We start from the raw sequence: 15,033 nt of genomic DNA, 5'->3' as shown, positions 1-15,033 counted from the left end.
TTTGAAAAACAAAAACAAATGCAAAACATCAAAATTATCCATCCTCCTTCTACATGTGTTAAACACGACACCAAGCAACCTTTTCAACTGCAATGTTAATATACACATGTATAATGGACCAACATTACATTTTATTTTTTTGTTAAATATCACCTTTACAACAAATCTGATTTATTTAGAGCACTAGTCCTTTATTACATAAAATGAAAAATAACGCATATTATCCTAAATGTTAAAATAGAAAGTTAAATATTTTTCATTGGATTATGGGTTATTTCCTGTTACACGTCTTTTACTAATATATTTCTATAATTATCACATTTATTCTAATATTCAACATTAAAATGTTGCTCTAATCAGAATAAAGATTATTTTTATTCTCTCTTTTGCAGCTAGGTATTTCTCCATCAGATGTATTTTCTGTTAAAAAAATTATCTGGTAATTAAAAGTAAAAAAAAAACAAAGTTTGGAACTTCAGCAAGTCTTCTAAAATGAAAAAGTGAAACAGCCTTAAAGGTCAAAGAGGCTTTATTTACAAGTAATCTATTTACATTTCCAGGCAGTAAACTGACCACTGAAAAGAAAAACTAATGTTTGTACAACTTTGGTAATTGTTGTATTTAAATACATTCCTTTTAAGACTTCACTTTGCAAAAACAAATGAATCAGCCCTTATAGAGGAGAGACTACCATAATACACAACAGCATTACATGGTTGGTATTAAACAATATTTTCATGTGGAACAATTTCTAGAAAAAGAAAAAAAACAAAACAAATAAAAAACCTGATTTACTGGAAAACACGATTCTTTAAGAAGAACTTGAACAACAATGATATAAATTAAATCACCAACATGATACAAGTAGTTTAAAAATGTTTTTCTCTTTTTCTAAATCCAGTTTTTTGCACGCCTGTACCCAGATGATGCAGTCCTACATTATTAAACAAAATGTGTGCAAAGATATTCCCCAGATCGCTCTCTGTGCTGGGCTGCCAGCCTCGTCCTCATCTTGGACAGACGCTGTGGTCCGTCATTAGCTTCTCCATCCTTTTGATCTTGCGCTTGTTTTTCGGCATGGGTTTGTCGTACATGCCGTTTCGAAGCAGATGCTCTTTGCTGTGGTGAACCTGAGCGCCGTGCTGCAGCTGGAAGGAGCACAGGGCTTTCAAAGGCCTCAGTAATATCTGAGAATGAAAAAATTATAATTTTTTTTTTTTTTTTAGAAAGTCAAGGAAATACGAGCTAAATGATCAACTGACTCACCTCTTGGATCTCATCGTTCTGCTCTAGGACCGACAAGGCCACGGCGGCGCATTCCAGTGTGGACAGACAGATGTTGGAGGGCTGAGTCCGGATCACGTACTGGCTCGACAGATTCCTGTTAAGCTGGACCTGATAAATCAAAGCAGACGGAATCGATGCATTTGCTAATAGCCCTGTTGTAATACGAATTAAAAATACACTCCGTAATGAAATTCAATTACCTCTGTTAAGTAGTTTCACATTGTATATTAATGCTAGTAAAATCAGATTTATAATTCATGATATGACCACTGACAGGACGGCCTGTCAGTGGTCATAAAAAAAGCAATGCACTGTTTGTTTGTTTTTTAAATCACCAACAAAACAAAACAAAATAAAAGATCAAGCTTTTTCCATAAGAGGAACAAACTGGCAAATGCTATTCAAGCTAGCATAATGACGTTGGAAACTGTTTAAAATGTTATCTCTATAATCACATTTTGATTGTTTTGAAATTATTGTTGGTCTCTCTCTTTGTCTCTCACACACACGCGCACACAAAAACATTGTAATTTTTTTTTAAGTTAGCTTTCATTTATATAGACACCTCTATCTTAGAACTAATTGATAGTTCTGTAAACTCATGGCTATTTTTGGGAATTGTTACATTTTAGAGTAAGATATTTGATAAAACCGCTCAATTTATCCAGAGAGCACCCATTTACCCACGTCTTACGTTGTTTGTTTGTCCTTTTTTCTTTCTCTGGATGGGCTGTACTGAAATGTCAACTTCATTGTTTCTGCAAAAGCCAATGTGCTTTCAAAACTACATCAACAAAGCTGCACACACCTGTTTGGGCAGGTGGAACATGCTGTTTTTTAGGAACATGTTTTTAGCCTGGCTCCACGTGCCGTCTATAATGATCACATTGTGCTTCACGGCGGAGATCTCCAGGCGTTGTGCCAACTCCTCCAGGTTCTGGGATTTAGGTCCGGGGTACAGGATGAGCGTTCTGTCATCCCGACACACGGCGGCTAGCTCTGGATGCCTGAGTGCAGAACGATTAAGAAGAAAAATAAATAAATTAGCTGCTTTAACGATTTTTCTCGCGGAGGGTTTGGGCTAACAAAATGCAGCCAACTTACTTGTCCTCATTAAACCGCCTTCCTACTATAACGTTGCATTTTCCCTGCGGCAAACAAGCAGCAAGAAGAGGCACAGTCCGAAGTACTCGGCTTTCCTGCGAGCGGAACGCAAAAATGGAAGACATCAGCGGGTCTGATATTACCATCTGGTACGTTTTTTTAGAGAAAAATAGAAAAACATGAAACATTTCAATAACCGAAGGATGTACCAGGTCCTCAACTACAATTCGAACTGGGTTTAAAGAGGTACACTATACAGCTTCTTCACATTTTGTTACACTTCAAACATAATTCTCACTTTACCCATTCTACTTTGCAAAATAGCTCGAGCTAAACGGAGAGCAGATGTGAACAGCGTGTCTCCATGTCATTGCCACAGATTCTTACTTGAAAATTTTTTTGAATAGGCCATTCTCAGAAAACATTCCCACAGAATGATGCTGCCATTGCCAAGTAATGAGCAGCGTTATGTTGTTTTGTTTTTTTGTCACTACACGGAGTTCATAATTCCCCATTTTTGCACTAATTTCTGTTAGTCTATCACTTAAAAAATATTAATAACATCTATTTCAGAGGATTAGCCAATAAGAGATATTACCATGTAAAGCTTCTGACAGAACTAAAGATAAACACACTAGATCTAGTGACTCACCTCTGCAGGATGCTGCACTACGTACAGACATGTGGACACCTCCAGTGGTTGTTGCGGGAGAAAGGGACAGAGACACACCTTCTGAGGGCGACTACAACATGGGAGGAAAGTTGAAGACGTGAAGCTCTGATTTCCCAGTTATTTCCCCCGTCTAACGCCCCCATCTCTGTTTTCAGCTGGTCAGCTTTTTCTGAAACGATATAAATCTGTTCCCTCATTAAAGCATGCCAGATAGATAAAGTAGAACAAGAGGAAGGTTTTATATATATATGTTATTATTATTATTATTATTATTTTCATACAGATTCTCTTTCAGATGCTCGTTAACTCAAACTAGGCTAGGTAGCGTTAGCTTCGTTCTCATTCAGCTCACCGGCAGCGCAAACAGGTCGGTCTTCTTTCCTCAACTTCAACCGGGAGGGCAGCCAGGTCTCCGAAGGCGTCCACCAACTCGTCGTCTGCGTAAGAACCGTCACAGGCTGGAAGTCCGTTTTCCTCCAGGGTGACAGGAGAGCACACACAAGGACCATTGTCCATTGCGGTGTTAGCCACTAGCTAACCTCGATGTTGCCTTCACGTAACTCGGAAATTTAAATCTCCTCTGTTAAATCTACTTTTTCTTGTAAAATGTGCCGGATTAAATTTATTGGATTTTAAACAAACACTTATTGTGGTTAAATTAAGAGGTTGTTGGTTTAAATCCTATGTTTAGGGTATTTTTCTGTATTTTACTCTAATTGAGGAGCAAATATTCTAATGTGACCGGAATGCACCACACGCGCTCCAGTGAAGGACAGCAGCGTTAAACAAGAATTTCCGGTGTAGAAATTGATAAACTAGTAAGGTAGTGATTGTTTGTGGAGCTGGTTTTCTGCTACGTTATTGTACAGGTGAATCTAAAAATACATATCTTGTCCAACAAGTCATCGTTTATACTGGGGATATTTTGCTTGGGGTTTGGCCGGGAGGAGACTCATTCTCTCGAGGGTAATTTAATTCAAATTCAAAAATACTTTTTTGATCCCAATCCCAAAGCCGTGGTTTGGTTAGATCATCGTAAACTCGCTTTATTTCTCTAACTACAGTTGCAAAAGAAAAAATTTAACTTGCATTTAAGAGAGATTTATTTCACAGAGTAATAAAGTGCATTGAGATGGTTATAATACCTAGATTTCCAAAATTAAATAAATTTTAATTCGAAAAGTGAATTTGGGATTATTGAGCACCAGTCCAGCCCTCATCTCCGATTGAAGCTCTGGAAATTTTATTTGGTCTCGTCTTTGGGATTTCTTTTCTTGCTTTCAGATTATTGGTGCTCTGGATTTTATTAATGTGAATTTGAGTAATGGGGGCTTAATATAAATGCACACCAATTTTTAAAGAATATTTCTTTGTAAACAACTCTTTCCTAAAAATTGGAGGAACATTTTTGAGAAATTTGACTGACTTTAAGCAGTCACTTAAACTCAAAGACATCGAGTTTAAGTGACTGCTGCCTCAGCCGTATTTGATGTCAAGTTGCAGTACCTGATTGATGCGGCACTTAATAAAAAGTCACACTTAACATCATACAGTAGCGTGAATATTGTAAAAAAATATATAATAATAATGATTTATAAATATTTCTAAATTAGCACCACAAAATCTGTGATTTTGATTGCACGAAAACCCACAAAAACAATCACAAACCCCTTGACGGACTGATCAATGTGCAAAGATTTTAAATATTATTTAAGACTGAAACAAACAGCTCTTTATTGATATTTTAACAATTCAATTGGTTTTATCAATACCTTCAGGAATTGCCGGTTGGCAAAGCCGGCCCTTTAAGAAAATTCAGACTTTGGATTTGGCCCAAAATGAAAATGAGCTCTGGAAATGTAAAGTAGTCAAACTTAAAATGAGATTTAAACACAGTTAAAGACTTACTAAAACGTTTACTGTCAGTGAAAACATGAGACTGAGAGGCTCATGAAAAGCACAACTTGGACCTTTCAAACGTGGACTTGAAGTATTTGAACAGAATGAGAGATTTCGTCTAAAGCCATCCATGAAGTCTTCACTACAAAAACACAAAGTCCTGGCCAAGCTTCTACTGCAAATATTTTAGAACACTTGAAATAAGACAAAACTAACTCACAAGTAACTTTTCAACGAAATTTAGAAGCTTGTTAATTTCTTGACGAGAAAGTACTAGCTTTATTTCACTTACGATGTAGAAAAAAATGTCTGCCGGTTGAACTAACACTTAAAACAAACTCCTATATCTTGCTGAAAAGTTACTTGTAAGTTATTTTTGTCTGATTTAAAGGGTAACATATTTAGAAAGTAGACAATACTTTGAAAAATTGTGTTTTTGTGTCGGTTTTTATCACATAAAGTAAATAGAATACACTGAAGTCTCTATAAGGTGATTAAACGTCAGACTGTTAGAAGGGAGTGAAACGTTTCTCTGAATCTGTTGGCTTGATCTGTTCCTCTCTCCTCATTCCCAGGTAGAAGATGCTCTGAAGGTCAGACTTGGTGTGACTGGAGTTTCTTTAGCTTTGGGAATCGTGGCTTTGCTAATCTGGAAGACTGACCAGTCAAACCAGTAACTGACAGTGAGAATCTAGACAAATTTTAATTCATTAAACCGGTTTATTTTAATCCTGACGATGGAAACAACAAATTTCTGATTTTTAATGCTCTATTTGTTACTGCTGCTTTAGGAGTGATCAATCATAGCTGTGATGATAAAAATGAAGTACATTAAATATTAAACATTTATTTCATCTTGTTTTAATTTTGAGGAGTGACGGAGGCTCTTTCTAAGTCAACTTAACTCCCATTAAAAAATCTAAACATGTTGCCACTACTGCACCGACCTATTTTAACCTGCAGGGGGAGTGTGACCTGTGGAGGTGATAATCAAAGAAGGTTAAAATGTAACTCTGTCTGTTAAGATGTTTTTGATTGAAATAGCTTTTGATATTTAGTACATGTGACCACTTAATGCTGCACATTCAAAGATGGACCATTTGCAGTTCTTTATAATCCATAAAATGTTTAGAAAATCTGCTGTGCATAATAATTTGGAACAGTGCATTTTGAGTATTTTATTACTGAAAAATACTGTTCTCATGGGGAGTTTTGTTCAGTAAAATCTGATTTATGCTGTAATAGTTCAGGACTTGAAAATTATACTGACCATCATTTGAAATGACCGTTTAAGAGAATCTGAGAAAATATCACTTGCATAATAATTTGTAGCACAGTGTAGTGTCTGTTGTATGATTATTTATAAAATAAAATTAAAAACCTTGCAACTTTAATTTGCTTTTGTGATTTTTATTTTTATTTTTTTGTATTGAAACTGTTTCCATGCATTCCAAGATGTTCATTGTATGTTGGTGACGGGCTTTTGAAAAATATCCCTTCATGATATAATGTGATGACTTCTGCAGTCGTACTGATGGACTGTCAGATTCTGTGTGCGGGTAAATCTCTTCTCACACTGGCCACAGCTGTATGGCCTCCCTCCAGTGTGGACGGACTTTGCTCACACAGTCGTCATGAGTTTCGCTCCTGTTGATGTTGCTATAGTTCTGTGGGACCAAACCAGGAGAGGCAGTGAAGGAAATGTAGTAGAAATATTGCATCATAATTACACAAGACAGAATGAAAGATTTTCCATAACATCTTGTGGGGGTAGGAGGGAAACAAAGCTCTTTCAATACGTATGTTCTGCTTTTGCAATGATAGCTAACATAACACATCCAGTCTTGTTTTGGTTGGGGGTAAGTTAGTCCAGATTTAGTAACTTTAAACATATTTTACAAGATCCAATGTTGCGCCGTTTACAATCATAGACAGACAGACTGACAGGAAAGAAATCAAAGTGCAGATCTCCGTTAGACAGGAACAAGCGCAGTAGGCTGAACAATAAATGTGCACACAGCTCCAATTAGTCACTCATCAGATGATAAAGGTAAAGTTCAGATTGTGAGGGAATGTGATGCAGAGACCACGACTGCCTCGCTATCTTTGTGGCAGGATGTAATCAGCAGGAAAAACTATTTGCACACTACTAAAGCTTCAGACTGAAGCAGGAGATCAAAATGGAACAATTTAACAGATAAACTACCAGTTTACATCATCAGTGTGAACTCAAGTCAAAAAGAATCAAAAGGGACTCAAAAGGTAAAGACGCCACTGAGCCGCTCATGTGGCTCTGGTCATCCGCCTCAACGTCCTCCATTTGTGATTGGGCTCTGGCTGAAGCACAACAAAGCAACAAAATCAGAGAGAGGATTACAATACTAAATTTAGAAACATGTTTTCTTTACAAAACTCAACATATTTTGTTTCACAACCCATTTGACCAAAATAAGGGGGAAAAAACCCCCAACAAAATTAAAAAAACAACAGAGGCTGAAGTGAAATCGAACACACGCCCTGAACTTCCTTCAATGTGATTAATCATCTTTGATCAACTTCACTGGTCTTAACTTTAATTGTACAGCTACACGATTATTCATATTTTTGAAGCATGATGGCATAAAACACAAAGCTACTCCCAGATATTTTCTGCTCTAAACTACAGGAAGCAAACTCACCGTTCAGCAGAGACAGATGTCCAATACGTCCTCGCAAGTTTGCTTGTTTGCTTTGAATCGATCGGTCTGACTGGTGCTTTTGGTTTCCTGGGCAACTAATGGCAAGTACAGTTTAAAAGATTCAAATTTGAGAAGTAGTTTGGATACAAAAATGGAATTAGAATCGGCTTTTATTCAAGTTTCTGCACACAAACAAGGAACTTGACCTTAGTAACACTTTGCTTGACATTTTAGATATAGATGTATAAAAAGAAAGAATAGAAAATAAATAATTTTGTAAATATGTATAACTACAATGTTTTTACAGTGCATGTTCAAATTCACTTGAAAAATAACTTATTAACTGCTAAGGAAAATTAGATGTTGTGACTTATTAATTGAAATTCTTCAGAGTTACTGTAGATGGTGATGGCTGCTGGCAGGAAAGATCTCTTGTAGCAGTCTGTGTTACAGTCAATTTGTAGAAGCTTCTGGCTGAAGATACTCTGTATCGTGAGGAGGATGCTGAGGGTTGTCAAAGCAACACCCCAGGTGTGTTTTTGATGACGGAATAGCATAATAACACGATGTAAAGCTCCTAAAAGTCCATTTAGCTTCAAACCAAACAAGTAACACAGTGCTCAACACTGACTTCCTGGATCTCCATCCATATGACACAATTTACTCTGTATCAAAAACAAAATTGTATTTTGAGCTTTATATTTCAAATAATAAAATAAAGATTTATATTAAAATTGTAATCATTTCTCTCATATGGTTGAGCTAGGCTTGCATTTCTTGCACTAAAACTGTGCATGAATCTAAAGCAATAGCCCGGCGGTTTTCAAAGTGTGAGGCGCGCCTCCCCTGGGGGGCGCCAGAGCACTTTAGGGGAGGCGCGGTGCGAGGGAAAAAATAAACCGGAAAAGCTATCTGCTTGCTGTCTACTGATGTGAGAGAAACGTCTTTTACGCACACGATCAACTCTGTAGATTTAGGAAAAAGTTGGTACTGTGGGGTGCGCGTGTGGAGTGGGGATCAGTGGAAATGTTTCCCACCTTAGAGGATGTTTTGGCCAGTGATGTCAGTAACGTTACTGACGTCGGACCACTTTTTTCAGTAACCAGTAATCTAACGCGTTGCTATTTCAAATCCAGTAGTCAGACTACAGTTACTTATCAAAATCATTTTTGCGTTACTGCGTTACTATCTTCTTTTGTTATTTAATCGTATTTCCTCTACTCGTCTTGTCGAGTGACCGACGTCTCTATGCGACAGAAATGTTAAAAATGGAGGGAGATGCGCATTTTGTCGGTGGAAAAACTGGAACTATTTTCAGTTTCTGTCGCCAAGTCCGATTATTTAGGCTTCATTTTTTTTAAAATTGCTTGCAAATTTAATGAGTGGCAGGTTGCGCCTTTTTGGGCTCGTTTTTGAACGTGAAGTTGCTCATTTGGGGTTGGAAATAAGCAGAGACTCATAATAAATCCCAGAATTTGTCTGTCATTAAGGTAGTCTTACTCAGTCTCTCCCTGTTCATCATTTCCCGGATGATCCGTCCCGCTGTGTCTTTGTTAATGTCAAGTTAATGTATTACCTCTGAATGACGTCGAGCTTGGCGCTATGCGCTCCAGAAAACTGCAAACATCGAGACCAATATGAACAGCGCAATAAACGTGAAAACAGCCACGAATAAACGTGTCCGTAGTTGGCAATAGTTATAATGGCAAGTTAGCACCGTTATAATTATTAATATTACGGTAAGTGTCGCAGCCATCTGAGCTGTTGAGCTGCAGGAGGAGCTCTGTGCGCTGCGACATCAAACTCAGGGGCGTAACGCAGAATCTGGATGCTGGGGGGAGGGGGGGCTTTAAAATCCTTCTTAGATTTTTTTCAGACAACAGTGGACCACACAAATTACTCATGTTTTTTTTATTTTTTGTACAATCTCCTCTTCAGTTCAACCTTATCAGTGGAGACACATTGTTGATGTTACCATTATAAAATAACTTACAATTAAGTATTAGCAAAGATCAATGTGATTTTCACAGGAGGCAGAGTGTTGTTGTTAGCAGCTGCTGAAAGTAACTAAAAAGTTACTTTTAATGTAACTTAGTTACTTTCCAAGTCAAGTAGTCAGTAATATAACTAAGTTACTTTTTCAAGGAGTAATCAGTAGTCTGATTAAAGTTACTTTGAAAAAGTCCCGCTGTTGCAATCTTTGCATTGGGGGCGCAGCAGGCATTGTGCTCCTTGGAGGGGGGCTCACCCTTTCATACTTTGAAAACCCCTGCAATAGCCTATTTTCAATTCGGGGTTCAATGGGTTAATACCTCAAAAAGAAAACATTTTATTTTTCAGAAATGCAATGTAACATAAGACAAATACAAAAGCTAAGTGGTAAATCTCAAGAGTTTCAGCTTTTGAATCAAATAACTAAAATAGAAACTTTTCAAAGATATTTTAAGTTATTGAGACCCGAATAGGAATTCACATAGTCGATAGTTGGCAGGTCCGACTTTGGCCCTGCCCTACTTATTCTAGCAGTCTAACGTATCTCCTCAATAAATAAGTTTTTTTATTAAAACCTGTTTACACGTCATTTATACATTTGTACATTAAGGCCTCTTTGTGTTTGTCCTCCGCAAATCCAGCGCAGCCACAGGATCAAGGGTTCCTGTAGCCAGATTCACCATCTAGTCTGCAACACAACCTCACATGCAAGAAAAGGAAATTCTTTCTGCTACTGCCTTTTCAGTCTAACTCCAGGCTGTGAAAAACAACACATGAGGAAAGTTTTCTGACAAAATATGCTTTTAATAAATGATTCTGAGGGCACTGTGACTCAGGAGGAATCGCGCTGGAGCGGAACAGGAACACATTGTCAATTTATTTCAATTCCGCGTAATAAAACACCTCATAACATGTGTCACAGGGTAGATGGACACATCAAATATAGCTGATAGTACCTTATTTTTAATATGTGCATGCACTGCACACTTGTGGCTGTTTACAAGCAGGGGGAGAAGCAGTGTCATATTAGCAGCCAGACAGGTTTATTTTTAGTCAACGGGGCACCTTGACGTCACACGTGCTCTCAGTTCTTTTATTTATTTTTTTATTGGCACTCGTGACCCAAACCTCCCCCACTAGTGAATCATGCATTTTTGCTACAGCGACTGGGTTCACCTGGAGAAATATAACACAATGGATCAATGTGACAGCAACTGTTCATTTTGAGTTAATGCAGAGTCCAATCACAATAAAAAAAAAATAAAAAAAAAGTTTTTTGTAATATTTAGGCACAGTGGGAGTGTTCCGGTAATGTGAAAACCTAGAGTAAAAAATAGCACAAAAAAATCTAACAAGATATATCATACTATGAAGTTGTTTTTGTTTTGGTTGTATTTGCAGCCAAGAAATCGGTAATGCATATTACTTAGGTTTTTTCTGCCCACAAATATATCAAACAAACACCTGTTAAAATTAGTAGCAGTTTTCAAAAGCTTAACAAACCACACAATCTGAAAACGTTTTACACTGTGTCCCTTAAGAGCGTAAACAAGCATAACAAGTGGATATTGGCTGATAAATTAGTCAGGCTACCTGCTCCAGCAGTCAGAATGCACTTACCATACCTCTCTGTATTCATGTAAACTAGATAGGTGTAAGTTTGCAAACAAGGGTGTTGTTTTTTTTCATGGCGCTAATAGTCTGACCCTTAATTTTCTGTAACTGTTATGGATTTGGTGCCACTGTCTGATTGAGGGAATTAAAATCGGTGGAGGTGTGTACAATGTACCAACAAACAAATGGGCTCTACATGTACGCGTGCAGAGCCCAATGAACTAGTGCACAGTAAAAAAAAAAAAAAAACAGATTCACACAGCACAGCATAAAACAATGCTGTGTTTTCTGAACATTTTGCAATTGTATTTTTGATTTATTTTGGTTCTGATCTTTGTTTTGCCTATTAATTCTTAACGTATGAAAGATCCCAACCCTTGATCACGCCAAAAGAACTGTGTGACCTGCTAGTTAGAGAATGACCGTGAATCATTCATTGTCAGTGCACGTACTGACAAAGCGTCCCGACACACAATTAGGACAAAACAAGAGGCAGTACCTTTCCATACCTGAAAACCTTGGGCTAAAAAACAATCAAAACCTCAAAGGAACTAAGTGGTGGAGGGTCAAAAACCAGCACACTTTTTCTATGTGTTATACAAACTGGTCACCGTGAATTTAACCTGTAGGAACTGTGTGGAAGAACATGCTAGTGGGTTTTAAATGTTAGCTTTTTGGCTAAACTAAAGTATTACACACTGCCTTTTGTTTACAGCAGGATCAGCTGATGAGGTGGTGGGTCTGTCTTCTTGTTTCTCCATGTTAACCTCTGTCTCAACATCTGTTTCTTTGAGTCCTGTAGTGGTCTTTGCTGCTTGACTCTCACTTCTATCTTCATTCGGTTTTGTTTCTTCCTCTTCATCTGGTTTTGCGTCTGTGACAGTCATCTCATCAGACTCTTTTGTGCTTTCGCTCTCCAGGGCCCCACTTTTCAACTCAACTGGATCGCTGTCAAGTTGTGCAACTTCAGATTCAGACACCACAGTGTCTTCTTCATTTCCGTCTCCTTCGTCAGCAGTCTCTACGGGTGATGCTGTCTCTTTTTCCTCCACCCTGTGCTCCTTTCCTCCAACCTCCTCTTTCTCTTGTGTAATCATGTCAACTGGAGTAAGAGGTGTTAGATCCAAGCAGGATTTAGCAGGAGAGGATGCCGTCTTTCTCCTGGGAGGGACATCTGGTTTATTGAGCTCGGATTCTTGCCTTCCCAGTTCTTCTCCTCCAACAGATCTTCTGTCTAGGTTTGTAGGACCATCATCTACATCCTCCCAGTCTGGTTCATCTGGCAGGAACTCATAGCTTGAAAAGCCGAGAGGATCTATTGGGTTTTCTGAGACTTTTTCTGCAGCTATTGAGACGCTTTTTTGAGTCTTGATGCTACTCTTTGCTGTTTGAATGTCGTCCTCTTCTAGGGATCGAGGGAAAGGTTCTATGTCACAGGGAGAAGAATTGGCACTAGACCTTAAGAAGTCAGTAACTTCGTCTGAGTGTTGCCTCTCTTTTTCAGACTTTGCGAGAACGTCTTCAAAGTCATACATATCTTGAGGTAGAGTCCGAGATTCCTCTGATGTGAAAATTTCTTTTTCTTGCTGTTCTGTCTCCACTGCAGGAGTCTCATCAATCAGGACAAATTTCTCTAAGTAACCTCTGGCCTCTCGATCTGAATGCCTGCTATGGAAAGACTTCTCAGACGTCATGCTTTCTGCATCCTCCTCCTTTTTCCTACTGCCCAATGCTTCCTCATACAGGTCAGTGTAAAGGAAAGCCATGGCTGTCGGCTCTTCCAGCAATATTTGGTCAATAATTTTTGGTGGTCCTTCAGGTAGGAAGATTGGTGTCAGGATGTCCTCTTGGCTACCAAACAAAGACGAACCACTTGGTTTGGAAGCAAGCCTAGATATCGGACTTTTTGCTCCTCCAACTTCATCAGTAATGTCCATACTTTTTAAAGCATAGTTTTCTGTACCGCCATAGAAGACATCATCTAGAAGGTCACTGGTTATTTCCTCTAAACTTACTGTGTCTGATTTAGCGATGTCCACACTTTTGGTCGTTTTGTGGTCTTCACCTGCCACTGGTTTCTCAGCATCCAGGTTGTCAGTGGATGTTTTTGTCTCATGCTCCTCCTGCCTTTGTGAAATCACGGCAGGACTTCCTGGAGCCTGGGCCTCAATGAGAGAGAATGCCTCAAAGTAGTCCACATTCCCAGTCACTCCTCTCACTGGAGGTCTGGCCACTGGAGCCCCTGGTGGATCCATTGCACCAGGACCTGTAGGAGGTAAAACCTTTATCTGATCGGCAGTTTCTGCTGAGAAGGGTAAGTCATTGTCTTGAGTCTCTGCACTGGTTTTGGGAACAAGACTTTCCTCCAGATATGACAAGTTGTCCACCATTTCCTTGCTCTCCTCTTCGTCCACGGTGGCAAATTTAGGAGGGACGACAATGTTGAGGATTTCTGAACCTTCTGACACTATGCTGAACAAACTCTGCTCTTTGTCTTCCTGAAGATCAGTCGCCTCCTCTTGTTCCCCTTCCGCTTCAGTTTTTACATTGGGCTGGGACACTTCTACCAACTCTGGTCGCCCTGAGACGCTGTCAAAGGTTTCATCCCAAAGTTCTTGCTCTCTTTCCGCTTTACTCTTCTGATTGTTCACCCTTTCTTTAGGTTTTCTCTGTCTTGCGATCATCTCTTCGTCCATGACAAATATAATCTTTCCTGCAGGCTGAGACCCAGATGCTCCGAGTCGGACTAGAGCTGGTGAGCTAACGTCCACTGTTCCTGCTTCAGGTGTCCAAGGTGTGGCACAGCGACTCGCGGTTGTTTCCCACGCGATCCCGCTGTCTTCGCCTTGCATGGTCACCATGGAGAAAGAGGTGTCCATCAGCAGGCACTGCATTTTAGGTCGGACGCTGTCATCGTGGACGGCCTCACGTAAACTAAAGACATGTACACAAAGTGACAATCAGGAACAAAAACAAAGGCTTTCTTTGTAAGTCTTGAGTTTTACGCAATTTATTTTGTTCTCTGAATGAAAGCGGCAATGTTCCACTACATCAGTGTTTCTCAATTCCGGTCCTCACGCCCCCCTGCCCTGCATGTTTTAGGTGTTTCCCTTCTGCCACACACATGGATTGAATATGTGGGTGATTAACAGGCTTCTGCAGCACTTGATGGTCATGCAATCATTTGAATCAGCTGCTCTGGAATAGAGGTACATCTAAAACATGCAGAGCAGGGGGGCCTGACGACTGGAATTGAGAAGCGCTGCACTACATAGATTATATTTTACATGCAACCATCCAGCACTCATGCATACATAAGTTATCTTTCTATGCAATATCCTTCATTGTTTTTACAGTATTTCATATAAAAACAGTTCAGTTTCAGCTGATAACATTCTGAAAGCAAAAATACCTGTTTCGAAGGTTCTCCACTTCGTCGCTTGCTTCAACATTTTGTTCTGTTGCATCTTCCGCCCCCAACATCGTCATTTCGGCTTCGACATCAGCCCGTGCTAAATCTTCTGTCAATGTATCCATTGTAGGGACTATCTTGATGGATTTGTTTGAGTTTCCCAGCACACTTCAACACTGTCACTGTTGATCACTGCGTGCTCTAGTTGAGTTTTCATGCTCAGCGTAATCTTGAAATAGAAAACCAGCCTTCCTATGTTTCATCTAAAGTATTTGTAGCATGTCGGGGGAGCTCACTTGCCATCTGTTCAATGAGTATGATTCAGTACATCTGTAATATATTAGCATTTTATTTTTATTATTGGATAGGTGGGG

The 15,033-nt window shown here is 39.0% G+C and overlaps 2 protein-coding genes and 1 long non-coding RNA gene across 5 annotated transcripts; all 3 read right to left on the bottom strand.

The window, feature by feature from the left end:
- Positions 1 to 511: 511 nt before the first annotated feature.
- On the bottom strand, positions 512 to 3,826 carry dtwd2 (DTW domain containing 2). 2 transcript variants are annotated; one of them, XM_044143875.1, is made up of 6 exons: positions 3,417 to 3,826; positions 3,044 to 3,134; positions 2,392 to 2,486; positions 2,096 to 2,294; positions 1,267 to 1,395; positions 512 to 1,187 (listed from the first exon to the last, which is right to left on the bottom strand). In XM_044143875.1, the coding sequence occupies exons 1-6, from the start codon at positions 3,578 to 3,580 to the stop codon at positions 1,008 to 1,010; spliced, it is 858 nt and encodes a 285-aa protein (XP_043999810.1). In that variant the 5' UTR covers positions 3,581 to 3,826; the 3' UTR covers positions 512 to 1,007. The 2 variants fall into 2 exon arrangements, with proteins under 2 accessions (XP_043999810.1, XP_043999811.1); XM_044143876.1 differs by having other exon boundaries at positions 512 to 1,148; positions 3,417 to 3,814.
- A 2,539-nt stretch (positions 3,827 to 6,365) lies between these two features.
- On the bottom strand, positions 6,366 to 7,882 carry LOC122847202. Of its 2 annotated transcripts, none has more exons than XR_006373350.1 (3): positions 7,642 to 7,882; positions 7,170 to 7,300; positions 6,366 to 6,630 (listed from the first exon to the last, which is right to left on the bottom strand). It is a non-coding gene; the product is annotated as an uncharacterized LOC122847202 (long non-coding RNA). The 2 variants fall into 2 exon arrangements; XR_006373351.1 differs by having other exon boundaries at positions 7,178 to 7,300.
- Positions 7,883 to 10,255: 2,373 nt separating this feature from the next.
- Positions 10,256 to 14,886, bottom strand: si:ch1073-398f15.1 (cardiomyopathy-associated protein 5). Its single transcript, XM_044096019.1, has 2 exons — positions 14,660 to 14,886; positions 10,256 to 14,181 (listed from the first exon to the last, which is right to left on the bottom strand). Exons 1-2 carry the CDS (start codon positions 14,782 to 14,784, stop codon positions 11,931 to 11,933), a joined length of 2,376 nt encoding a protein of 791 aa, XP_043951954.1. The 5' UTR covers positions 14,785 to 14,886; the 3' UTR covers positions 10,256 to 11,930.
- Positions 14,887 to 15,033: the final 147 nt, after the last annotated feature.

Source organism: Gambusia affinis, linkage group LG17 (assembly GCF_019740435.1).
Source record: "Gambusia affinis linkage group LG17, SWU_Gaff_1.0, whole genome shotgun sequence".
NCBI lineage: Eukaryota > Metazoa > Chordata > Actinopteri > Cyprinodontiformes > Poeciliidae > Gambusia > Gambusia affinis.
The sequence above is the reverse complement of the archived record's forward strand: the minus strand, read 5'-3'. Positions and strand labels throughout refer to the sequence as shown.